Source organism: Leuciscus leuciscus (assembly GCF_965113295.1).
Source record: "Leuciscus leuciscus genome assembly, chromosome: 9".
In the NCBI taxonomy this organism is placed as follows: domain Eukaryota; kingdom Metazoa; phylum Chordata; class Actinopteri; order Cypriniformes; family Leuciscidae; genus Leuciscus; species Leuciscus leuciscus.
Genome location: NC_138733.1, coordinates 12,082,107 through 12,107,862, shown reverse-complemented (window position 1 = coordinate 12,107,862; position 25,756 = coordinate 12,082,107). Strand labels below are relative to the sequence as shown.

Below are 25,756 nucleotides of genomic sequence, written 5' to 3'. Positions count from 1 at the left end.
ATGAAATAACGATATCATAATATTGTGAGATTTACACCATTATGGAAACAATAGAGAATGAATGACATTCTCTGTGATCGATTCGCACTACGGTAGCATTTTTCGACAAGGCAGCGCAAATCGTCGGAACACCGGCTCACGAAAAAGAGCCGAAATGCCCATCGCAACGCAAGTAATTAGGTGGCCAGTGTTTCACTTTCCCTCCAATAATATTTTGTTTTAATATCGCGGCGACGTATGTGTGCTTACTGGGAACATAATAAAGACACCTGGACTCGGTCGAGACAAAAAGCCATATTTGGCAAGACCAGTGGCCGAGACCGGGACAAGTCCGAGTCCGAATGCCAGCGAGTCGAGACGAGTTTTTTTTTGTTTGTTTTTCTCAGCGGTGCCGCCCCCCCAAAAATGCCGCCCCGGGCGATTGCCCGGTTCGCCCGTGCCAAAAACCGCTACTGCCTCTTCTCCATCTACACCACATCACTGGGACACATCATACAGGCACACGGCTTCTCCTACCACTGCTATGCTGATGACACACAGCTCTTCCTCTCGTTTCAACCAGATGATCCCACAGTAGCTGCACGGGTCTCAAGCTGTCTGACGGACATCTCGGCATGGATGAAGGAACATCACCTGCAGCTCAACCTGGCAAAGACTGAGCTTCTCATCCTCCCTGCCAATCCATCTCTACAGCACGACTTCACTATCCAGCTAGATTCATCATCAATCACCCCATCAAGGTCGGTCAGAAATCTTGGAGTAACGTTTGATGACCAGCTGACTTTCACAGATCACATTTCAAAGACAGCTCGATCATGCAGGTTTGCACTGCACAACATCAGGAAGATCAGGCCTTTCCTTACTGAGCATGCAACACAACTTCTCGTCCAGGCCCTGGTCATTTCTAGGCTTGACTACTGCAATGCTCTTCTGGCCGGACTTCCATCATGTGCAACTAAACCTCTACAAATGATTCAGAATGCTTCAGCTCGTCTTGTCTTCAACGAGCCCAAAAGAGCCCACGTCACTCCTCTGTTCATCTCTCTGCACTGGCTACCTCTCTCGCTGCTCGCATCAAGTTCAAGGCATTGACACTTGCTTACAGATCTATCACAGGCTCAGCTCCCTCCTACTTTCACTCACTCCTACGAGTCTACACCCCTACCAGAAGCCTACGATCGGCCAACGAGCGACGTCTCGTGGTTCCATCGCAGAAAGCCACTAAATCTCTTTCCAGAACATTTTTATTCACAGTTCCATGCTGGTGGAACGCTCTCCCCACCCTCATCCGGAATGCAGAATCCCTGACAACATTCAAAAGACAACTGAAAACCAATCTCTTCCGTGAGCACTTAACCTCTTAAAAAAATAAATAAAAAAAAACCTTCCCTTTTCCTTTAAAAACCTCGCTTATCGGGCTTATGCTACTCTGAATAATGCCTGAACTTCGTATTTTGAGCACTTCTTGCGTTGTTTTTGCCTCTTCATGATGACTCGCTTAACTTAGTCCTAATCTGTAAGTCGCTTTGGATAAAAGCGTCTGCTAAATGACTAAATCTAAATGTAAATGTAAACATGCATTGTCCCTATAAAAAAACAAAAAACAAAAAAAAAACAAGTAACCATCTGCAGCCAGATGCATTTCTAAGTTGTGCCCCTTTAAGGTGATCCTGATTCTCTGATGTTTCTTAATGTCACTTAAACGATTTCGGATGCTGCTACAAACTATAAGCGCTGTACGTGCTAAGAGTTTTTTTTTTTTTTTTTGTGATCATGAAAAATACCCTTTCTGAGAGTTGATAGACAACCAAAACTGTTCTCTGGATGAACAGGTTAATTGATTATAAAGTTAATTCTACTTTATCAAGTTAATTCGATTAACTGATCCAAATATGTATAATTAATTATAATGAGTTATGATTAATTATTAATATTTCCCCTATTAATATTTAACTACTATGTCCTTGCATACATTTTTTTTTAGGAACAATGTATTTAACTACTATGTACTTACATAAATTTTTTTTAGGAACAATGTACTTATTGTGTTCATGTTGTATTGCAAATTGTTGCTAATGAGGTGGGATATGGTTAAAGGCCCACTGAAGTGCCTTGAAACTCACAGCATTATTTCATATTTTGACGTAATTTCCACTAAAACAGGAATACAGGGTGGGACATATTGAAATGCTCCACCACTTCTTTTTTATATAGTTTGATAGCGAATAGTGCTAGCTATTTTATCATCTGGGTTTTTTCCGATCGAGTTCCTCACAGCGGGCGGAATGCGTCAGTGATAACAAGCCACACCTATTAAAGGTATAGCGGAGGATCTTTCCAAATTTTAGATAAGACCCACCCTCTCCACTTTTTGAAAAGTTTGATTGATTCACCAGAATGATTGACAATTAGGAGGACCAATAGTTTAGACTACCCACCAGGAAGTAAAACATCCTCCGCTATACCTTTAAGAGACAATATGATAGGTCAATTTTCCTGTCATTTCAAATTAGTCTACCATTGACTTGCTATGGCTTGGCCCTCTGTAATTTCACAGCTGGACCACCAATCACAGAGCTGAAAGCATTAGACGGAAATGTTCTAATATGGAGAAAACGGATGTCTACATAACAAAACACACACTTAATAGGCAGACATGAAGAGTTTATTTCCTCAAAAAGATTTTTAGATGTGTATTGTCAAATTATAAATTCCCCAAATAACATTAGAACTGATAACTTTTTATTTAAAAAGTTACAATAGTTTTTTTTAGTAAATTTTTTACAATAGTTGAGGCACTCTCTGAGGGCCCTGACGGTTCCCCACTGCTTTAAAATATAGCATTCTGTGCAGAATTCAAAGGATCCGATATGTTTTGTGGTCTGCATTGACTTGTGCATACAGTATGATCCACTCTGTGCTGTCGTGTATCTGGACTGGAGCAGACTGTGTGCGCGCTACAGCAGTTCGCGTGACAGAGCGGGACGTTGTAGATTCTAGAGAGCATTTGATTGTGACAGAAAATCTGATGAGAAGTTGAAGTGCGAAGTGACTAAGAGCGCGATGTATTACTACTATATTAGCCGAAGTGAGAGACCAAGTTTGATAATATTATAATGATAAAATAAAATGCTACTTGTAACATGTACTGTATGCTCTGTTGTTTTACTTTGTTTCACTGTGTTTTTGGTTCTGTCCAGTTTACCAGTGTGCCCCGTCAGTTGACCTATTTTTCATAGTCTATGTCTGTTTCATTTATTACACCTATCGTCAGGGCTGGACTGGGACAGAAAATCGGCCCTGGCATTTTGGCCCAGACTGGCCCACTACATATGATCATAAACACCACCCATCTTTGCACGCCCTTGAATATGTTTTTGTTCAACTCCTATTCATTAAAACCACTAATGCCATGTAATGAGTGAGTATAAACGAGTGAGAGTTAACAGATGAAATAAGTACAAAATTGTAATTTATTAATACAATTGAACTATACTCCACAGTGATGCATCCAAAAAACAAGCTATAAGCTGCATTGGCATAGCAATACCAGTGTTTCTCACAGGATTTTTGGTAAAACTGTGGTGGGTGGACCTCAGTCCTTCTACACTCTAAACAAAAATGGTGCTAAATAGCACTAAAAGTGGTTCATTGGCTTGTAATCATAGGGGAACCACTTTAAGTGCCATATAGAACCTACCTTTGTCAAATGGTGCTATGTAGAACCATAAGAGGTGCCATATAGCACCTTAACCACCCCAAAGAACCGCTGAAGAACCAAACTGGGCTTAACAGGTTCTTTAAATGGTAGTGGTGCTATATAGCACCTTAACCACCGCAAAGAACCGCTGAAGAACCATTTTTTTTTTTTGTGTGTAGGGGGGTTTGGGGGCAGGCTCCCCCTAAGAACATTTTGTGCATTTTAATGTTATATTCATCAATCTGGTGCAGTTTGAGGGTTCGAAATTAAAAGCTCCAACCCATATTCAGTGTGCAAATTAAACAAAGAAAAAATCAAACTTCTTTTAGTCAAGTCATGTCAAGTCAAGTATATTTGTATAGCGCTTTTCACAATACAGATTGTATCAAAGCAGCTTCACAGTATTAAATTAAAATAATACAACAAAGTTTGTTTCAAGAGGAATTTATTGATTGATAAAATTTAATTAAATATCCCCAAAATATCCCCAACTGAGCAAGCCAAAGGCAACAGTAACAGTGTCTGTCTATATTACACTACTACATAATAATATTTATAATATTAATCTCATGAGAGTAGCCTAATAGCCATATATTGTAAAACAAATGCACTGAAAAATAAAGAAAACTTTCATAATTAGTTTTGTGCTGATTTCTAAACTTGAAAGAGATAAGCACATGATCTTTTTTTTGACGGAAACTGCATCAAGCTTTTATTTTGGCGGAAAACATGGATAAAAACGCGTCTCTTTAAACTTCTAGTAAATTTCTTTAATCGTCAACTATGCAGATGTGGAAATAATGCGTAACTGGGTAATGGGTTCCTACACTCATAGCCAAAGTGTTTTGAACGTAGTTCTGCTTACCGCAGACTCTACCCTTTCTCATCTCTCTCCTGATCCTCCTCACTATCCTCCTCATCAGCCACGGGAGCTGATGAAGGTCCTGCTGCTGCAGAAAACATATATTTTGACACATTTTACAGCGTCTGCTTGAAGGGCCTGTATCTATTTTTCACGCTATTTCTCTGCACATTCCTTACGTTTCTTCTCCATGTCTCAGACTGTTTTGACAGATACACACTGACATTGCACGCTCACTCAAAGCCCAAAGGGGGATGTGTTTAAAGATATGATTGGGCCAGCCCAGTGTCAATCAAGAAAACAACCAATGGGCCGCTGATTTACGCGTTTCATGGGCCGGTCTGTCAGTGGAAAAAAAACCTAACGCTTACTTTTTTTTTTGACCAATGCATTACACCGGCACTAACCCAGCGCCGTCAATTAAACAAAACAAAACGAATGGGCCGCCGATGTATGAGTTTTATGGGCCGTAAAAAAAAAAAAAAAAGTATGAGATGTATCGGCCCAAAAAGCACGTCGGCCCACCGGGCATTTGCCCGGTATGCCAGATTACCAGTCCAGCCCTGCCTATCGTCCAGTTTATTATCTTATTAGTTCCCTCATTTGTTTTAGAATTTATGCTCCCTGGGTATTTTTGAATTAAAGACTGTTTCCTGGATTATTCCTGTTGTTTGCTTTGTTCAGAACAACTAGCCGTGACAATACTATAATATTTTGTAAGAAATGTTATACCTGAGATCAGTCTGTGTATCTCCACTCTTAAAATCTAATGGTTGATTCATAGACTCGCCACTCCTCATAGACACACAGCTGGGCTCTGGTTGTGGTCTCTTCTGATGAACTGAGCTATAACAAAGAGAGATTAAAGTCAGTGCATTAAAATAGTTTTCATTATTATATATATTTTTTTTTAAATCACATATTCATTTATATAAAAGAAAAAAAAAACTTTAAAGAGCTCTTATTTGTATTTTTAATATGTTGATACAAAAACTGTAAATTAAACTAAGTGCTCTCATTGATGTGTCCTTCTGTGTGAGCAACAATGGTAAAAATATAAAATGAAGATAAACACACCTAGAATAAATACCACATTACCTAAACACCATAATATACAAATTATATATTATCTAGAAATGTTATACCTGAGATCAGTCTGTGTATCTCCACTCTTGAAATCTACTAAATGATCCATAGACCTGTCTCTCCTCATAGACACACAGCTGGGCTCTGATTCTGATCTCTTCTGATGAACTGAGCTATAACAAAGAGAGATTAACGTAATTGCATTAAAATAGTTTTGTTATTATACAGTATATATTTTTTAAATTACATATTTTTTTGTTACTTTAAAGAGCACTTCTTTTTTTTTTTATACTATGTTGATACAAAAACTGTAAATTAAACTAAGTGCTCTCATAGATGTGTCCTTCTGTGTGAGCAACAATGTTAAATTATAAAATGAAGATAATACCACATTGGTATCACCAAGAATGAATACCACAATACCAAAACACCATAATATAAAAATGTTAATCATGTTCTCTAGAAATGTTATGCCTGAGATCAGTCTGTGTCTTTCCACTCTTGAATCCTACTGAATGATCCAAAGACTTGCTTATCTTCTGATGAACTAAAGTAAACTATTAAAAAGAGAAAGATTTATTCCTTTATGATGATAATCATTATATTATAAGGTTTTAAAAAAGCATGTAAAGAGCACTTTATGAGAAGGCTAGTCTTATTGGATTTTAATTATATTTCAATGTGAATGTATCAGTGGAGCATTATGTATTTGTATTCAGAATATATTTCCCTGTGGATTCTGTCGGTGCAGGCTCTGCAAACAGACTTTTACGACATGAACTCTAATGGTGTTTATTCTAATGCCTGATCTGTGACCAGTGATTTCTGATATGTAATGATGTATCAAGTGTTTTAGGCCAAGGCCGTAGAGTGATTGTCATTATCCACCTTATTCTGCTCTAAACAATGTGCGCTGCCATAACAACGACTCCGGTTGCCTACTTCCGGTTCGTAGCGCTTGACCTGTACTAGCAGCGAGAGAATGAGTTCAAGCTCCTCATGTGCTGTTCTTGGTTGTTTTAACAATTCAAAGAAGATTTCAAACTTTTTAGAAACTGAGTGTTTCGAGCATAAGATAAGAAGGAGATAATGCCCATGTCCGGTTCCGTATCAGATAGGCTACATTCAATAAAGTAAACGTTTAGAGTGGTTAGCTGCGTCTGAAAGTCTGAAAACTCTGCCCATTAATTAAATGTGCAAGGCAAGCAGGCAAGTTTTCAGGTTGTTATGGACAATTAAAAAATGTGAATATTCACGTTGCACTAGCGGTGGACTTTCATGAATTTATTTAAAGATTTATTTTTTAAAGAGCCGTTTGTGAGTCAAAAGAACCGGCTCTTTTCAGTGAGATGAGTCAAACGAGCCGAAATGTTTACTTTTCACATCGTTTTAAAAATAAAAACAGTACAGTATACAGTAGTCATAACTTAGAATTTTATTATAATTGTATTTCATATAATATACAATAATGTAATTTTTACTTGTTATATCAAATGTGATAATTGCTAGTTCGTTTAAAATATCAAAATATGCACCCCATACATTTACCCTGTTTTAAATGAAATAACGATATCATAATATTGTGAGATTTACACCATTATGGAAACAATAGAGAATGAATGACATTCTCTGTGATCAATTCGCACTACGGTAGCATTTTTCGACAAGGCAGCGCAAATCGTCGGAACACCGGCTCACGAAAAAGAGCCGAAATGCCCATCGCAACGCAAGTAATTAGGTGGCCAGTGTTTCACTTTCCCTCCAATAATATTTTGTTTTAATATCGCGGCGACGTATGTGTGCTTACTGGGAACATAATAAAGACACCTGGACTCGGTCGAGACCAAAAGCCATATTTGGCAAGACCAGTGGCCGAGACCGGGACAAGTCCGAGTCCGAATGCCAGCGAGTCCGAGACAAGTCCGAGACCATAGAAAAGCGGTCTCGAGTCTACGGCCCTATCTACTACTTTTAATAACTACAAACGATCACCGTAGCCTTTACGCTAGTACTAACATTCTATGTAAACAAACACTTCAAGCGGAAGTAGAAAACCGTTTAGTCAGTTGAAACCGCTATGAATCATGGGAAATAGAACGGGCGCAGAATAAGGTGAATAGTACGGCGTTATTGAATTGTGTTCCCATAGCACTCAGATAATGTGAACGAGTATTGCATAGACGGCTGTACCAACATGCTGCATGACCGGGCGATTGTCGCTTTCAATCGAATTAATCTGAAATCTTATGGCGAAATGCCCGCTTTTATAGAAGGATAGCCCAGCCCGTTTCGGTGGGCTATCGCGCCGTAGGTTCGTGCAGTTTCACTGTGTCAAGTCATGTCAAGTCAAGTATATTTGTATAGCGCTTTTCACAATACAGATTGTATCAAAGCAGCTTCACAGTATTCAATTAAAATAATACAACAAGGTTTGTTTCTAGTGGAATTTATTGATTGATCAAATTAAATTAATATCCCCAAAATATCCCCAACTGAGCAAGCCAAAGGCAACAGTTCAGTTCAGTTCAGTTCAGTTCACTTTATTAGCCATTTGCAGTGTAAAACCACATTGGAAAAGATGTGCAAGACGCTCAAGGTACAATGTCAAACACATAAGAGGACATAACATAAAACAGACAAGCAGGTGCCACATAAAAACTCAATAGTAAAACAGTGGCAAGGAACTGTGTGATTCAATAAGGCTTCAGTATTCTGAGAAAAAGGAGTTTTTCACCCCCGCTACCCCCCCCACCCCCCCCCCCCCCCCCCCTGTCCGCCCGCCCGCCCGCCCGCAAGTCACTGCAAGTCACTGCAAGTCACTAAAGCAACACGCGTCAAATATCTTCCCAAACTTGTAATGCGAAGCATTTATAAACCTGTTGTCCAACAAAAGACAACATTGAATAACATGTCATACTCACTTCATATCGTCAGTTGAGTGTTTGAAATTTATTTTTGTCAACGTGGCTTCTTATCACAGAATGAGGCAGATAATATGTTAATTTACAGTATTCTATACAGTGATAAAGGCTGGATTAGCATTACATTATAAAAATATATTTATCTTTTTTTTATGGTTTGATTACCCAATATTTGTTTTGCCATATGTCAATTCACACTGAATGCATTTATGTAAAGCGTGTCCGTGTGTCAAAATCGTGATTAAAATCGAAATTAAAAAATTGATCAAAGAAATCATGATTGGGTTTTTTGTCCATATTGCACAGACCTACCCTTAAAGGGATAAGACATTACTTACTCAACCTCGTGTTGTTCTAAACCTGTATGGGTTTCTCTGTTCTGTTGAACACAAAAGAAGATATTTTGAAGAATGTCGGTAACCAAACAGTTGATGTGTCCGTTGACTTCCATAGTGGGGAAAAAAAATACTATAGAAGTCAGTGGGGTCCATCAACTGTTTGGTTACTGACATTCTTCAAAATATCTTCTTTTGTGTTCAACAGAACAGAGAAACCCATACAGGTTTAGAACAACACGAGGTTGAGTAAGTGATGACACAATTTTCATTTTTGAGTGAACTATCCCTTTAAGAGCGTTCAAATCAGAGGGCTAAAATCAGGGTAGGAAAATGCCTTTCATTTCTATATGACAATTTTGATGTAAAAATCATAGGCTACTAACAAGTGCACCCCACAGTCAATATTATAAACAATACAGTTCCAGTTTCTGTCATTTTGTGATTTAATATAGTGTTAATTTATTCAAAGTACCTGCATCCTGGAGAAACATCTTCAACTCTGGATGTTTGTGTGTCATCCATGATGAAGATGAACAGTTGGAACAGAAGCTGATCTCCTACACTGACTCTGGATGGAAATGACAAACACAATAATTCAACTGAACGGATCCTGAGAGTTAGAGAAACAGGATTGAGATGCGGCGTTCAAACACACAATAGTCGTAACACAAATGCTCAAATAAACCACAGACAACACGGAAAACCAATGAAACCACGTTAACTTGCTTAAAATGGAAAAAAATTCAAATAACTACGTACTGCTTTCTTCAGGGAAAACATGAATGAGGAAGTCACCTGTAAAGCTTCTCGAGACCTGAACACTCACCTTGATCAACATTTAATTAGCCTACAGATTCACAAATCTTCCATTTCTTTCAAGCAGCCACACGTAATTTCATTATAATCTTCTTATTGAACACTATGTTACTCCGTTATGTAGAGTCAATTTAGACCGTTTAAATGGCGAAACATGAACTCTGAACATTTACTTTCACTCTGAATTTGTGACGCGAGCGACAATGACGTCACGTTACGCGCTTGATCTCAAGCCTCTGCAAGGAGTTGCAAGTTTGGTGCAGTTTACCCTGAATAAATTATTACAGACATTCACTTAGTTAGTATAATGTTAAAAGATACAGTAAGGCAAACTTAAATTAGGTGGACACGAGTTCATTTTGTCGAGAAAACGAGTTTAATAAAGTTGTATTAACCTTTAACCTTCTGTAATTTTTCTCTTCAAAGTGTACACTTGCAGGTGTTGACTATAATTAATTCACTGTTAGGTCTATAAAATAATAATGATAAACAATATTTAAAAAGTATATAATCATCTAACATATCTGACTAATTAAAAAAGTTCACCTCAAAACCTAACATGCTAAATGGGGTATATAGGCCTATGTCTAGAATTTAAAAATAAATCGTCAGAACGTCGTCTCTCAGTTGCTGAATGTCGAGCATCATCGTTGCTACAGCCCTGTCGCGTGCAATGTTTAATGTTGTGGCACATACAGCCACATTGCCATAGTAGAAATGCAACGTGCCACAGACGTTGCCACAACATAAATGTTTGCTGGGATACTCTCAGCGAGTAAGGAACTTCAAAGGTAGGCCTATATCAGGTCTAATCAACTGTGCAATTAATTAGTAGAAAAACAATTATAAGAATCTGAAAGGAAAAATGATAAACAAAAATAGCCTATAGCCTATATTATAAAGTAATTGCGTAAATAAAGTAGGCTAACTTTGAAATGTCTTTCGATTTGTAAAGATGTTTTCCTTTTTTTGTACAAATGTATTAAAACTTCAATAGTCATTTAATCTCGTCATCTTTCATGTGGGCCTATGCGATAATGCGTAAACAAACCTGCATGACAACTGGAATATCAAAAATGGTATAATTGTTAAATTAACTTTTTATTAAACACATTTCAATGTACTTAAGCCGACTGTATCATATTCTTTATATTCTCTATTTTTTTTTTTTTTTCAGGCCTCCAAATTATCAACATAATCAACTTTGCTGCAAAACCTGTTTCACAAGATGCCTTTGTCATCTGACTGATGGTCACGAAGGCTTGTTTACTCGTACCCAGACTTGTACCAGACTGTATTTCACGAAAATGACCACCAGGTGGAGCCAATCATCGACTTTTCAAGATCCTTCACAGAGTAGACTAACAATATCACTATTTTCAGAATTTTTGCAGGCTGAGTTAATTCTTAAAAAATATTAACAGACAATTTATTGGGTGCCACTGCCAGTGCCAGCAACCCTACAGTATCGGTTTAGAGAATGGCATTTTATTTGAAACATAGCAATTGTAAGCGGTGGTCAAGTAGGCTATAGCCTATAACTATAGTTATTGAGGAAATCTCTCTCTCTCTCTCTCTCTCTCTCTCTCTCTCTCTCTCTCTCTCTCTCTCTCTCTCTCTCTCTCTCTCTCTCTCTCTCTGGACTCAGAGTCTCGAGCTCTTTCACGCGACAGAGCATCAAATGAATTCACCTGAAATCTTTCAGCGACTCTTATTGTTGATTCTGCTATTTAATTTAGATACACATAGGCTATTACATTTCACTGATTGAACTCGTTGTGTTAGTGTGAGAAAGATCAGGAAGAACAGAAAGACCAGAGGAGTTTTACTACAATGAAACGAATATCGATCCTGATGCTCGCGCTCGGACTGTCCTGCGTGCGCGCGCACAGAGGTAAGACAACATCCTACATCAACACATCTTTTCTTAAAAATACGACATGATGTATTTATGAGACAAAACACTTTAAACATAACAATTAAAGCACTTGATGAAAAATGAATTTGTAGTAGCCGGTCTGAGAGAGTTTTTTATGCGCTTCTTCTGAATGACCTTCATCCTTTCGATCAGAGTTTTGAAAATATAAGTTTCTGCTCACAGTCAGATCATGTTAAACTCTAGACCTTTGCAACATTCTCATTAATTGTTTTTAATTAGGAGTTTTGATGGTTGTCTTGAGATTGAAGATTGAATGTCAGATTTAGATGTTTTTGTAATGAAACTTTGATACTGGTACAACATTTATTGCAGTGCTCTATGTGAGTTTTTTGGGGATAAAAATCTGTTTTTGGGACTCTTATCTGTCACAATAAGTGTCATATGACAAAAGTTTTGATTTGAAAGAGTAAAGTGGTCCAGTTTGCAAGTGTAAAAATATAGTATCTATATAAAATGTTTTTAAAATTCAAAATAATGATGATAAACTAATGTTTTTGCAGTGAGTTAGATTAACTTCAATTAATTAAATACTCTCTGGCAATTCTGCTGTAATATACGACAATAGTTTACAGTACGGTAAATCAGATTTTGAAATAATTTAAGAAGGGATTGAGATAACATGATTGTGTGTGTGTGTGTGTGTGTGTGTGTGTGTGTGTGTGTGTGTGTGTGTGTGTGTGTGTGTGTGTGTGTGTGTGTGTGTGTGTGTGTGAGTGCCTTTACTGCATAAACCTTCTCATAAAATAGATTGGTTTGGTAGCGTGTCGTCACACCAAACTGAAGATATAAAGTATTAAGCTTATAAATAATGTATCAATGCTCAGCTTCTCTCTTTCTCCTGTTCTTATTCTTGTCTTATAATGTTGTCCTGCCCTATCCTGTGATCCATGTTTTTGTCTTTCTCTTTCCATTTTCAGTGTTTATCCATCCTGTGTTTCAACTTTGCTTGTTTGTGTGTTTCATTATTCAGTTGACTAGCTAGAGACTCCTCAGGCTGTTTGTCCCTGTCACAGAACAACAAATCTCCATTTCTCTCTTATACAGACACAGACAAACAAAATAACTGTGTGTCTACATAATACAGTGGTTAATTTGGCCTGGAATGATCTGAAACATCTGGAAATCACAAAATATCGGATCAGTGTCAGTAAAGATTAGTATTGGTAGTTAGACACCTTTGTGTTTGTAGCTACTGTGACACACACACACACACACACACACACACACACACACACACACACACACACACACACACACACACACACACACACACACACACACACACACACACACACACACACAAACAAACAAACACTCTCTCTCTCTCTCTCTCTCTCTCGCTCTCGCTCTCTCTCTCTCTCATACACACACTCACTCAGTCACTCACTCACACACTGACACACTCACACACACACACACTCACTCACACAAACTCACACACACACACACTGACACACACACTCACTCGCTCGCTCACTCACTCACTCACTCACACACTGACACACACTCACACACGCACTCACACAAACTCACACACACTCTCACAAACACTCACTGACTCACACACACACACTCACTCACATACACACACTCACACTCACTCAATCACACACACGATGGGCAGCTGCTGAATTCTCAGGTCAGTCTATTGCGTTATGTTTCTAAGCAACAAAGGACAATGCATTATTATGAAGAGAAAGGAACTACACAGACCCTGGGTTTTCAATCAATGACATCTTGGACTTCTTTCATAGTTTATATATAAAATGTAGCTCAAACTCAAGGTATTAGGTCTGGTGGGATTATAAATATAGTATATACTGCAAATATGTCTTTTCACTATGTTTTTGTTGTTCTAAACGGTTCTTTACTGGGAGAAACTATTGATTTTAAATAGGTTTGCACAATGATTTTAGTGATTTTTTTTATTTATCGGTAACGGTACACTTCCACTTTCTTTTTCATTTAAATTGCCTTTACCATCACCACCTCACTTAAAGTTACTCATTAAGAATCCTACTAACTTAGTAACACTGTAAAATGTAATCTTTCAAATCTTTCATATACTTCATTGTAACATTTTGATATTTACAGTTTTTTTCGATTGCTAAACGACAGTGAGCACAACTGGAGCTACATGTGCAAAACTCTAACTACAGTCTGCACAGCAGCAGTCACCTGAGCTAAACAGTTCACATCACCTGCAAAACTCATTCAGAGCAACACAACTCTTAACACATGGCTCAAAACAGGCTCAGTGCAGCCAAACACTATACACAACCCTCACTGAGATAACACACACTGTCACTCAGAACACACTGAGAGGAAAAACACTAGCATCAAACACCAATACAGAAAATACAAACTTTTCATCTTTACAGTTTGAAAAATTTCAGTGACTTCATACAAAGTAATATTTTCTTCAAAGAAAAGAGTGACATTCTTTCACATGATTTATTAAAATTTTTAGAACATAACAATTCTTTAAGGTAAATGAAAATTAGCAGTTTGCTTCAATAGTCTGTAGTAATTTACGTAATTACAGTAATGAGAAAAAAAAGGTAGAAACTAAAAGTACATACTGTAATTCAAACAAATAATTGAGGGGCTAATCCTGCCTCTCTCTAGCATCAGGCCACAGGTTTTCATCAACATCACATATAATGTTCTCTCTTGCCATGCACCTGAGGAAGAACCTTCTGGAGTGCCCTCTGGACTCGTGTCCTCACATCCGGCACGCATCCGCCCTCTCCCTGCCACCCTTCTCCCTCCACCAACCCGTCTTCCTTGTTCTATTTCTAAAATTAGTCTTTCTGAGCTCTCTCTCTCTCTCTCTCTCTCTCTCTCTCTCTATATATATATATATATATATATATATGTGTGTGTGTGTGTGTGTGTGTGTGTGTGTGTGTGTGTGTGTGTGTGTGTGTGTGTGTTCACTAACAAGTCTAAAACAAGACCCCTGCTTAGCCTTTCAGCTGAAGTTGCACTCATCAGTGTTTGAAAGGCACAAGGCTGAAATCTATTCTGTTTTGAACGTGTGGTTCACAGTTTTGACAGCAGTGTGTTAGCATTTAAAGCTGTAAATCCACAGTGTTGTGCAGGTTGTGGTTAAAGTCATGGGATAAGTGTGTAGAGTTTTGAAAACTGTGTTCAAGCAATGAAAAACGAACTAGAGTTTGGTCCACATGAACTGCTGCTGTGCAGACTGTAGTTAGAGTTTTGCACATGTGACTCCAGTTGTGCCCACTGTCGTTTAGCAATCGAAAAAAACTGTAAAACTATCAGTGAATCCCAAATTTTAAACTATGATTATGTTAGATATCGTTAGATCTTATGTTAGATTTCAATCAGAATGTCGCTACTGTTTGTTATTAGTTATATTATTTGTTATTATAATATTTTCAAATAATGATCAATGCTGACATATAGCATTGACTTTTAAATATTCACATGGATATTTAAAGGTGAAATGTGTAATTTATGTGCCTCTAATGTCACCAAACAGAATAGAAAAAAACATTACAAAATAGAAAGTATTTTAAATGGACTTTTGGTGGAACTGGATCTTTGTAAGACAGCGGTGATGAAGAGTCTTGAACTAACCAGGATGGCTGAACAGAACTTGTTAGGCTCTTGGGTTTGGATTTGCTGAAGCAGCGTTTTACATGCCTTTGATTAATGTGTCGAGGGTTCTGACAGCTCTATGATTGATCATTACTCGTGTATCATATTTAATCATTAGTGGAGTGAACGTGTCATTATCATCATCGTCATCATCATCAGACATTAGAAGCTACATGTTCCTCCACTCTTAAATGTGTTGTGTGTGTGTGTGTGTGTGTGTGTGTGTGTGTGTGTGTGTGTGTGTGTGTGTGTGTGTGTGTGTGTGTGTGTGTGTGTGTGTGTGTGTGTGTGTGTGTGTGTGTGTGTGTGTGTGTGAGTGTGTGCGAGCGTGTGTGTGTGTGTGTGTGTGTGTGTGTGTGTGTGTGTGTGTGTGTGTGTGTGTGTGTTTGGCCGCTCATGGGAGGCTCACACCATATGTTCTTCACTCATTTCTCCTTTAACTCTGTGTTGATGAACGCACAGCTCTCTACATACTCCTCATGCAGGAGGTGCAGTGTGTGTTTTAGAGTTTAGGAGCTCTTACATCAGGTCTATGTGAGTGTTACAGCAGTATTGCAGAGCGTTCCTCATGTTCCTCTATCCAGGGGCTGCTGGGATTCCAAGAGTGGACACTACAGGATGGAGAAAAAGAAGAGAGAAAGAAATATTAAGTAAAATATTATTATGAAAACAGTACTACATTATATTACATTATATTGAACTCCCAAAATAAAGTAAAAACAAAAGGTTGCAGGTCTTAAAAGTACATATTTACATGTAAGCCTAAATATCACAATTTCACAAATGTAATGGTCCCTTTTATTTAATTAAATATTAATATTAAATAATTAATGAATGCACTTAAAGGGATTTAAGCAGAAAAAAGCAAGTCAATTTTTAAATTAATGTATGTATGAAATAATGTTTTCATTTGAAAATACACACACATTTACTCTTAATGTCTCAGTTTATGTTTCTTGTCTCGTCACATTAGGTTACAATTTACATGAATCCTGTAAATGATGTTCTTTCAATCCAAAACAAAATTTGACAAAAAAAGTTGCATCAATTCAGCCATTTCGGTCGTAAAACAGTTGGCAAATATGAAATGTTTGGCTGCGCACACTTTCACCATTAAAATGGAAGTTTAAAATTCCACCACAATGGAATTCAAGCTCTGCTTCGGTTCTTAAAGGTGCTCTAAGCGATGTCATGCGTTTTTTAGGCTGAATTTTTTTTTGTCACATCCAGCAAACATCTCCTCACTATCCGCTAGCTGCCTGTCCCCTGAACACACTGTAAAAAAACGCGATCTCTGTAGACAGCCCAGGCTCCACAAACGGCAACAAAAACAAACTGGCCCAGCCTGGACCACGAAAAATAACAAACAGTGTTCCAGCCAATAACCGACAAGAATCATTTGGGGGTGAAGGGGGGTGTGGGGTGTGGAGGAGAGAGAAGCATGAAGAGGGAAGTTAGCTAGAGGAGAGATGTCCTAGACAATGACAACGACTAACGTTAGAATTATATTCTCTTGAATTTTGATATGGCCGACACACACGACCAAAGAGACGAAATTTCGATGAACAAATAGCAAAGAAGAGGGAAAAGGAGAAGGAACGCGCAAAGTCCCGAATTTACATCTGGGGAGGGGACGGGGATTAGGAGGAGGGAGGATCGAGCTGGCCTCCGTTTTGATTGACAGTACTTCGATCGTCAACAAGAAGTGACATCACCCAACATCGCTTAGAGCACCTTTAAACATTTTGACAATTACAAGTGCTGCCAGACATTGGCTGCATCCGAAAACTTAGGCAGTGACTTGTTACCTCGCTGCCTTTTAGGAAATTACTTTGCAGGCAGTGTTTGCTCACGAAGGAACCTCGCGAAACTGATTTCAGACAGACTTCTGAGGCAGCGTAACAGTTTAATGATCTATTCTACAGCAAAATAGAGTGAGCTTTGCTGAGAATTAAGTATTATTGGTATATTTAATTACTACAGTAGTAATTTCTCACTAGAAATAACATCAGAAGTGAAAATTGGTCAAACATTCACATTTACACACAAACTGACCACCAACCGCAACTTTCAGACGCCATCTTCCTTTAACTGTCACCGTATGGAACGCACAAGATTGTGGGAAATCAAAGGCAGCGATGGATACATCTATGTTACCTTCAAAAAATCGATCAGATGAAGGTCTCTCAGGAGACAGGAACTGAAACTAACACTGGATTGAACGTGCCTTGATGTCTTCCTACTTTGGAGTGCGTCCCCCGAAGACATACACTTAGCTCACAAGATTAGACTATATGATACAATATTGGGTTCACGAGAACGAGATGAGATGATATTTTAACACTATTTTTAAGAAATCTTCAGGGACTAAATATATTACTGGAAAAATTGTATTTTATTCAACTGAAACTGAGAGTCGCAAAATGCTAAACAATGCAAGTGCATTTTTAAATATTTTAACTAGTCATCTTGTAATAAATGTCACTTCAGCTCTACTTTCTGAGTATGAATTATTATATGCAGTAAAAGACAGAGGTTTTGCCACAAACTCAACTCCATCATGCTGATATATCACAAGCTTTTCATCGTGATGAGAAATGTCGTCACGTTTTAATATCACAAGATCTCACCACAGCCATATTAATAAGTGCTGATTTTGTCATCCTAACAACATACAGAGCAGTTCGTAATATAGTGCAGCAGAGTAGCATCAAGATTATCAAATCTGATTATTGGAGAGATTGTGTCCCACTCGGTTTCCGGTGGTTATAGACCTGATGCTCTGAATGCTATTGAAATATATAGATTTTTTTATTGTAGATTCTCCATGAGACTAACAGTCACTCAATCCCTCTGTTGTCAGCATGTGTGTGTGTGTGTGTGTGTGCGTGCGTGTGTGTGTGTGTGTGTGTGTGTGTGTGTGTGTGTGTGTGTGTGTGTGTGTGTGTGTGTGTGTGTGTGTTTGTCCAGAGACTCCGCTGACTATCGGGTCTCATCTCTGATCCTCTCATCTCCAGTAATCTTTGTAGAATTAAGTTGATTTTAATCCATTAGTGCAGCCTAATGGCACCATCTGAGAGTCACTTAATCAGACGCCTTCACATTATGTGATCATAGAGACGGATTTTGGATGGCACTGGCCCTGAAATCCTAAGGAAGATGGCATGATCCTGAAAAATAAGATAAATTAGAGAAATACTTTCAGAGCAGGCCTGGATGTCATCTCACATCTTTTCTACTTGTCCTCTGTCTTATTGCTGCCGGTATCTAGCAAACACGAACCTATTTCTTTCTTATTTCTTGTTCATATAACACAAACACAATTACACACACATTTAAATGCTGAATATATGCACATGGAACCGTCACATCTCCTCAATCAATCCTTTTGGATTTTCAAAGAACAACACTCATTTTCATAATTCACTAAAAAAATGTTTAATTTTATTTGTATATTTTCTGTAACTTTGTTCTGTCATTCCTTCCATGATCTGAACTCATTTTCCTCCAAAAGTGATGTGATGAAATGAACCATTTTGGCTCCTTAGGCCCAGTTTACACCTGGTAATAAGATGTGTTTTGGTCAATCGGATCACAAGTAGACGAGGGTGACACATTCCCGTTTACACCTGGAGTTTTATCCGTCTCTTTTGTCCACTTTCAACCACTTTTGCCCTGATTTCTTTGAGGGGAGGGTCTATGTGCGAATAAATGTATGTTTCTTCTTTTATCTTTTAATCTAATGGACAAAATAAGCTCGCACAATTTACATTTACAGTGTGTGAAATCAGGAATGTTGAGAGAACATTGTGTTTGGCATGTTTTTCATCTTCAGACCAAACTTGGGTCTTCAGTCGACAAAGTTTAAATCCCGTCTGGCTAGCGCACGTCCCATAATGTTCACGTATTAGGGTCAGTAGGCGGACTTTTGTGGCTGTTCGGACACATTCGACTACATGAGCGTTTACACTATGAAAGCAATCCGGTCAAATGCGTTTTTGATGACCTCTGCAAGTGGTGGAAAGTGGACAAGCTCAAAACGTAAAGGAGCCGATCTGGCTCTGCTCCCACATTACCTCTGTGTTAAAGGCTCAAGCTGCAGGGGAGCAGTCGCACTCCTTCAATGCCAACTGCTCTGCTGCTCGGGAAAATGGTGATTATCATGAGCGCTGCGGTTAAGATTGAAGCCACGAGCCTCACTAACTAGTACTAATGCTAGCAGGTCTCAAACTGAGAAAACCTTCAGCCAGAAATATGCAGTTAATGTCATAAGACACCGAAGCAACTTTCTACAGTGAACAAATGGCTATATTGTCTATACCAGGGTCCGTACTATTTTTTATTAAATTTTTTTAGGACTGGGTGTCAATACAGATTACCTAGTTAAATTCTACAATTCTTTTTGTAGTAAGTGCAGGCTTTCTTGTTAATGTTAATGTTTCCTGTTTCATGTTAAAAGTTATCAACAGGGCCCAAAATATTCAGTTCAATTGCTAATTATACAACAGATATAATCAACACAAACAATATTATTGAAGTAAACGTCAAATTATTTATATATATATATATATATATATATATATATATATATATATATATATATATATATATATATATATATATTTATTTACTACAGGGCCGTTGAATGCTTGAATCTGATTGGTTGACGAACGTTCTAAGGTGTGCATTATTTTCAGGGAAACGCACGGCTAAAGTAGTTCCAGGCAGGTCTTGACCGCATTACAGTTCCATATCACTTCGCGTAGTCAACTGTAATAACGGAAAATAGGATACAATTCATAACAAGAAAAAGCATTTCGCCCCATGCGCTTGATCTGCAATTTTCAATATAGCTTCACAATCAATAGAAACATGCAGTTTAATTTGAATAAATAAACTATAAAGTCCTATCTATAATCAATAGAAAATTAAACTGAATATAGGCTAAATAAATGGATAGTCCTGCAGCACGGATTTTTATTGCAGATTTTAACAAATAAATAATTATTGATAGGCCTACTTGTTAAAAGGGCTTTGGGTTTCATTTATTTGGCTAGTCTATTGTCATCTGTCAATAATAGAAAAAAAAAAGAATTAACGAATTAATTAAAACGAATTGAATTAATTAATAAATAATAATATTGACGCACATGCTTTTCTGTCTCATTATTGCAACATCTCTCTCTAATAACTGCATTAATAACTGCATAAAGCCGGGAACACACTTTAAGGCCGGTTATGAATGTAATTTGATACTTATGACTGATCATGCCCAAAAGCGTGTTCAGCGCGTTACAGTCTGTGTTCAAAGTCGGTGTTTAAAATCTGCTGCAGTCGATGAAAACAGTCAGAGAATGTGTCAGCGAGTCGTGTGTCCCCAGCATTAGTCTGCTATCAGCGGCTCAAACCTCCGTTACTAACTCTGAAATGACGTTTTGGAATTAGCAACGGAGGCATGGGATTAGATGCGTCAGAAATTAGTCCTACATACAAGAGCGTTTTAATGACAAAAACTTTACAAACGTCTTGAAATACATAATCTGAACAATGTTTCGAGGTGTGGTAACTGTAGTATAAGCGGAATAATTGACTTCAGGCCGTTGAATTATTAGAAAAATAATGCACACCCGAGGTGTAACGGCCACTCCGCTTCGCGTCGTGACCGCATTACCACCTCGGGTGTGCATTATTTTTCTAATAATTCAACGGCCTGTCGTCAATTATTCCTTACATAATATATATATACACTGTAACGGATTTCTGTAATTTGAACAGTATTTTACTGTAATATGTACAGTAAGATACTGTAAAATATGTATACAGTATGTTACTGTAAACAGCAAAGGATTATGGGAAAATATAGGGTCACTACTGTAATTCTTCACTACTGTAAATCAATTTACAGTAGTGAACTTGCCCGCGAAAAACTGACCAATGGCAAGAGGGATTTCTTTTCAAGTGTTTTTTTGAGGGGTGAAGTGGCAGTTAATGCACGGACAAAAGATCATGTAACTCACCAAAAAGGTTAGTATATAATTTCTATTTTATATAAAATAAACATTTTCAAATGTTTTTACTTATGTTAACAGCAAACTAACATGATGTATCGTTTTGTTTTCGTCTGAATGGTTTTAGTGTCTTTTTTTCCTGACTGTCGTCAGAATGTTTTTTTTGGTGCCTTTATTACTGTCTTTTTTCCTGACTGTCGGCCGGGTCGCTGTCACGGTGATAATATTAACTGGTGAGTAAGTTAAGTTCACCTATATTAGCCGAAATATTCTTTAGTTAAAACTATAAAAAATAATGGTTGTGTGTTCCTCTGCCTCTTTAACGCAAGTTAGCTCATCAGGCGGGCGGAGTCGACGGTAACGTTAACCGAGCTAACAGCGAACTCAACGTGAAATACTGAGGTAAAGTGAGATAGACGAAACCCTTGTTAAAGTACGGGTTTTAAACAATATTTTCACGTAGGCCTATATGATTTATTTTCAGGTTTGTGATCTGGATAATGCCATCTGCAACGATGGAGTGTGTTGGAGCCTTTTCATTGTGATAACATCAACTGGTATGTAACGTTATGGTCACCTTCACCTAAATTAGCCGAAGTAAACTTATTAAACAGAGAAGCATAATAACTTTGGTATGTTCTGTCTCCTCTTTCACAACTTTTTGGCAGATGTACAGCGTAAATACTGAGTAAAACTTAGTTAAAGGGATAACGTAGTACACCTTAAACAGAAAATTATGTATGTCATCATTTACTCGCCCACAACGTGTTCTAAACTTGCATGAAGTTCTTTCGTCTGAACATTTATGTAAAATAAGATATTATTAAGATATAAAATAAGATATTTTGAATAATGTTGGTAAATAGTGGCTGGTCCGCATGGACTTCTATAATAGAAAAAATACTTTGGATGTCAATGGGGACCAGTAACTGTTTGGTTGCTCATGTTCTTTAAAATATCTTCTTTTGTATACAGCACATTAAATAATTTAATGGAAGTTATGAACAAGTTGAGGGTGAGTAAATGGTGACAGAATTTACAATTTTGAGTAAACTAACCCTTTATCCAACACCATTGTTAATTTCATCTTTTGTTTTATTTTCAAGTTTGTGGTCTGAATTATGTCGTCTGAAATGTCGGAGGTGTATTTTGGAGTCTTTTTTGTGATTGCCTTCGTAATGGTGATAACATCTACAGGTGAGTAAGATGACATCAACTAAATTAGCTGAAGTATGCATTAGTTAAGCAGGCAAACATGTTCTTTTCTGTTCTTTATTTTGAATTTGCAGCGGCCATTCCCTCCGGACTGTACATCACTGCTGACGCTCTCCACTAATACACAGAACGGGTTGACGTTGGAGGAGGAAGAGGAGAAGGAGGAGGAAAGGGTTAGCAATATACCATTATCAATATAGCAAAGTTTTGCTAACTAATATTTTTAATGTTGTTTAATTGATTAAAAACTATAAACACCATACAACATTATAACTTACCTCATCTTCACCCCACATGTTATTGTTGTTAGTAATAAGTTCTGTTATTGTATTTTAGTTTTTTTTTCTGTAAACTATAACACTAAAAGGCTGCTGTGACTTTATCTGTTTCAGGAGAGTCTGTTCTCAAAGCAAAAACATGGATGCTGACAATGAAGGGCAGAATCATCATCCAGTTACAACTGCTAACAGACGACTCTTCAGCATTAGCTGTCTATTTTGTCGAATGCAGAATCAGGTAAACCAATATATATATATATATATATATATATATATATTTTTTTTTTTTTTTTACATTACATTACATTTACATGCATGCATTTGGAAGTCACTTTTATCCAAAGCAACTTACATTGTATTAAGTTTAATTTAAATTATCCATTCCCTGGAAATCTAAGCTACAGGAATATTGAAAAAGAATGAAGCTTTAATGATTTTAATGTAATGTATTATGGGGTAATACCATCCCTGTAGGTTAGGGGTGGAAATTGGCCAAAATTTGATGATTCGATAGTATTGCGATATTTGGGCCACAATTCAATATTATTGCGCTTCCTAACATTGCGATACAGCAAGTATTGCGATTCGATTCTGCGATATATTGCGATTCATGTCCCCCATATTATTCAAAGACATTACAAAAAATAAGACTGCTCAACTCACTACAAATGTCACATTAAATCTGTGAACATCTTCTACACATTTACTGGAGGCTAGTGCAAAAACTTTGTCCTTGAACATTCAGGACACAGGACCTTATTACAGAACGTAATTATATGAACGCGTCACCACCGCATTAGCACCAAAAACATGGAGATTTTATTTTAGAGAATAATTACACAACCTATTCGATATACTATAATTCTATAATTAAATAAACTAATCGAATATCCAAAAATTGTGACTCATCCCTGCATTTAATACCTTGTTTTTTTCCCAAAATCTTCACTTACGTCTCGATTTTCGAAGGGGATTATAAACGTTTCTTCCTTGGTTCGCTTTTATTTAGGCCTATTACATTCACATTCTTTACTGTGGTAAAGTAGAAAAACGTTGTAGGACAGATAGCCTACATTTTTACTTGCACGTCAGATTCATTTCAACACAGTTTTTGCTTGTTATTAGACATGTACGGCGCGTCAAGTTTATTTGATTTTTAGTTTCGCTCTCTTTGGCAGCGCAATTTCAAACATAGCTTAAATGTCTTGCCCTTGTGGAAGATTAAATTCACTTTTCATACCTTTTACAACAAGTAGAAAACATGAAGATATCAGAAAATAGATCGATGGTCTCTTTCCTCCTCGTGTCATCCCACTCAAAGCACAGAGCGGTATGGCTTCATGTGGAATCACGTGTCTTTGTGTGGAAGTATTAAACGAAAGTTTTTTTTTTTTTTATATAGATTTAACTTTTCTATTATGTAAGTTTCTAATATTTACTGATATGTATTTGAATGCTTTACAGGCTTTGTGTTGCTTCTTTGACCGAATTGCTCAAATAAAGACTTTTTTGCTCGAATAAACTACATTTTTTTATTTCAATTTTCATAATAACCCCCCAACCACTGCAGGTAGTTGGTCCATTACCACCGCAGTGGTAAAAAAAACTGCCACCGTCACAGCCTTATAACCTATATTGGAATACTTTGCGCTACTGTATCAATATAATTGCGTGCGCAAAATATCGCGACACTGAACAGAATCGATTTTTCCCCCACCACTACTGTAGGTGGATTCAGAATCAGATGTAGTGCTTTTATTAACGCCAAAGTACATGCAGCATCAAGTTTGAGGGTTAGGGAAAATTCTGCCAACACCGGTCTGAAAAAATTATATATTTTTTCCTTGCTTGTGTTTGCAGGTTCATTCTGAGAGTCAACCCTGATGGCACCAAACACCAAAGGCACAGATCAGATGGAAATCTGGAAAGGTCCAAAGAAAAGCATCAGCCTGAAACCCTCAGTGTTTCTCATCAGAGAGGTTGTCAACTTTGACTGGCAAAATTACTGAAATGTAACAACACAACACTGACTTTGACTGTATTTTATTGTTTTAAGGCCTGTTTTGCTTTTCAGTGTGTGTACGTTTTTGCCATGCTACAGATATAAATGGTCACCAGGAGATTAATTCTATGGACTTTGGAGATGTTGCCTTTTTTTTTCTTCAGCTAGTGGCTCCTAAAGGTCAAGATTTGTAATTTGTACTTCTAAAACAAAATGTTCAACGATTAAAAAGAATATTATAAGGACAAATGTTTGTGAGTTATTGTGATTTTTTGGGGGGTGGGGTAAACATAAATTAAAAAAAGAAAATTTAAATGAAAAAAACAACAAAAAACAATACTAATACTGTAAATGAAAATACGGTAATAATACTGTAAATGCAAGTACAGTAAATGATACAGTATACTGTAAGTGAAAATACAGTAATAATACTGTAAATGCAATTACAGTAAATGGTACAGTATACTGTAAGTGAAAATACAGTAATAATACTGTAAAACATTTTACAGTAACTTACTGGCATCCAGCTGCCAGTAAGTTACTGTAAAATTTACAGCAACCTCTTTACAGTGTATATATATCTCATCTACCTGCGCTTCTGTTTAAAATGTTGGGGTCAGTAGCCTACGTTGGCGTAGATTCATTAGAAACACTGATTCATGCAAGAAACACTGGCATATAAAATCGATGGGATTTTATGAATCGATATTGAGTTTGTTGAAATAAACATTTACATTGATTGGAAAAAAATATATATATTTTTTTTTTACCTTGTCTTGTTGATTTTGTTATACATTAAAACTAAGTTCCTGCTAGAAATCCCCAAATACAATGTCATTTGTAAGAAGAGATGAAAAATGAGAGAAAGCGAGAGCATGCATTTGGGTGGGAGATTGGACTCTCGGGATGGAGGAAAACCCACAACAGCTGCCAGCGGATTAAAACAGCTTTAAGATAGATTAAC

The 25,756-nt window shown here is 37.3% G+C and overlaps 2 protein-coding genes and 1 long non-coding RNA gene across 6 annotated transcripts in view; 2 read left to right on the top strand and 1 right to left on the bottom strand.

Moving 5' to 3' along the window:
* Positions 1-9,908, bottom strand: part of LOC309507059 (uncharacterized protein) — a 275,228-nt gene extending 265,320 nt beyond the window's left edge. The window contains exons 1-4 of the mRNA XM_082181150.1: positions 9,734-9,908; positions 9,380-9,475; positions 5,708-5,821; positions 5,295-5,408 (exon numbers count right to left, since the gene is read on the bottom strand). Coding sequence (XP_082037276.1) covers positions 5,295-5,408; positions 5,708-5,821; positions 9,380-9,429 — 278 coding nt within the window. The 5' untranslated portion in view covers positions 9,430-9,475; positions 9,734-9,908. The remainder of the gene's footprint in view (positions 1-5,294; positions 5,409-5,707; positions 5,822-9,379; positions 9,476-9,733) is intronic.
* A 1,481-nt stretch (positions 9,909-11,389) lies between these two features.
* The window catches only part of clstn2b (calsyntenin 2b), a 78,775-nt gene continuing 64,408 nt past the window's right edge, over positions 11,390-25,756 (top strand). Inside the window, exon 1 of the mRNA XM_082181154.1 lies at positions 11,390-11,617. Coding sequence (XP_082037280.1) covers positions 11,557-11,617 — 61 coding nt within the window. The 5' untranslated portion in view covers positions 11,390-11,556. The remainder of the gene's footprint in view (positions 11,618-25,756) is intronic.
* On the top strand, positions 21,013-25,041 carry LOC309505602. Of its 4 annotated transcripts, none has more exons than XR_014208514.1 (8): positions 21,013-21,313; positions 21,425-21,530; positions 21,627-21,699; positions 21,782-21,854; positions 22,404-22,494; positions 22,587-22,685; positions 22,905-23,028; positions 24,651-25,041. It is a non-coding gene; the product is annotated as an uncharacterized lncRNA (long non-coding RNA). The 4 variants fall into 4 exon arrangements; XR_014208515.1 differs by having other exon boundaries at positions 21,014-21,313; positions 21,631-21,699; XR_014208516.1 differs by lacking the exon at positions 21,013-21,313 and having other exon boundaries at positions 21,351-21,530; positions 21,631-21,699.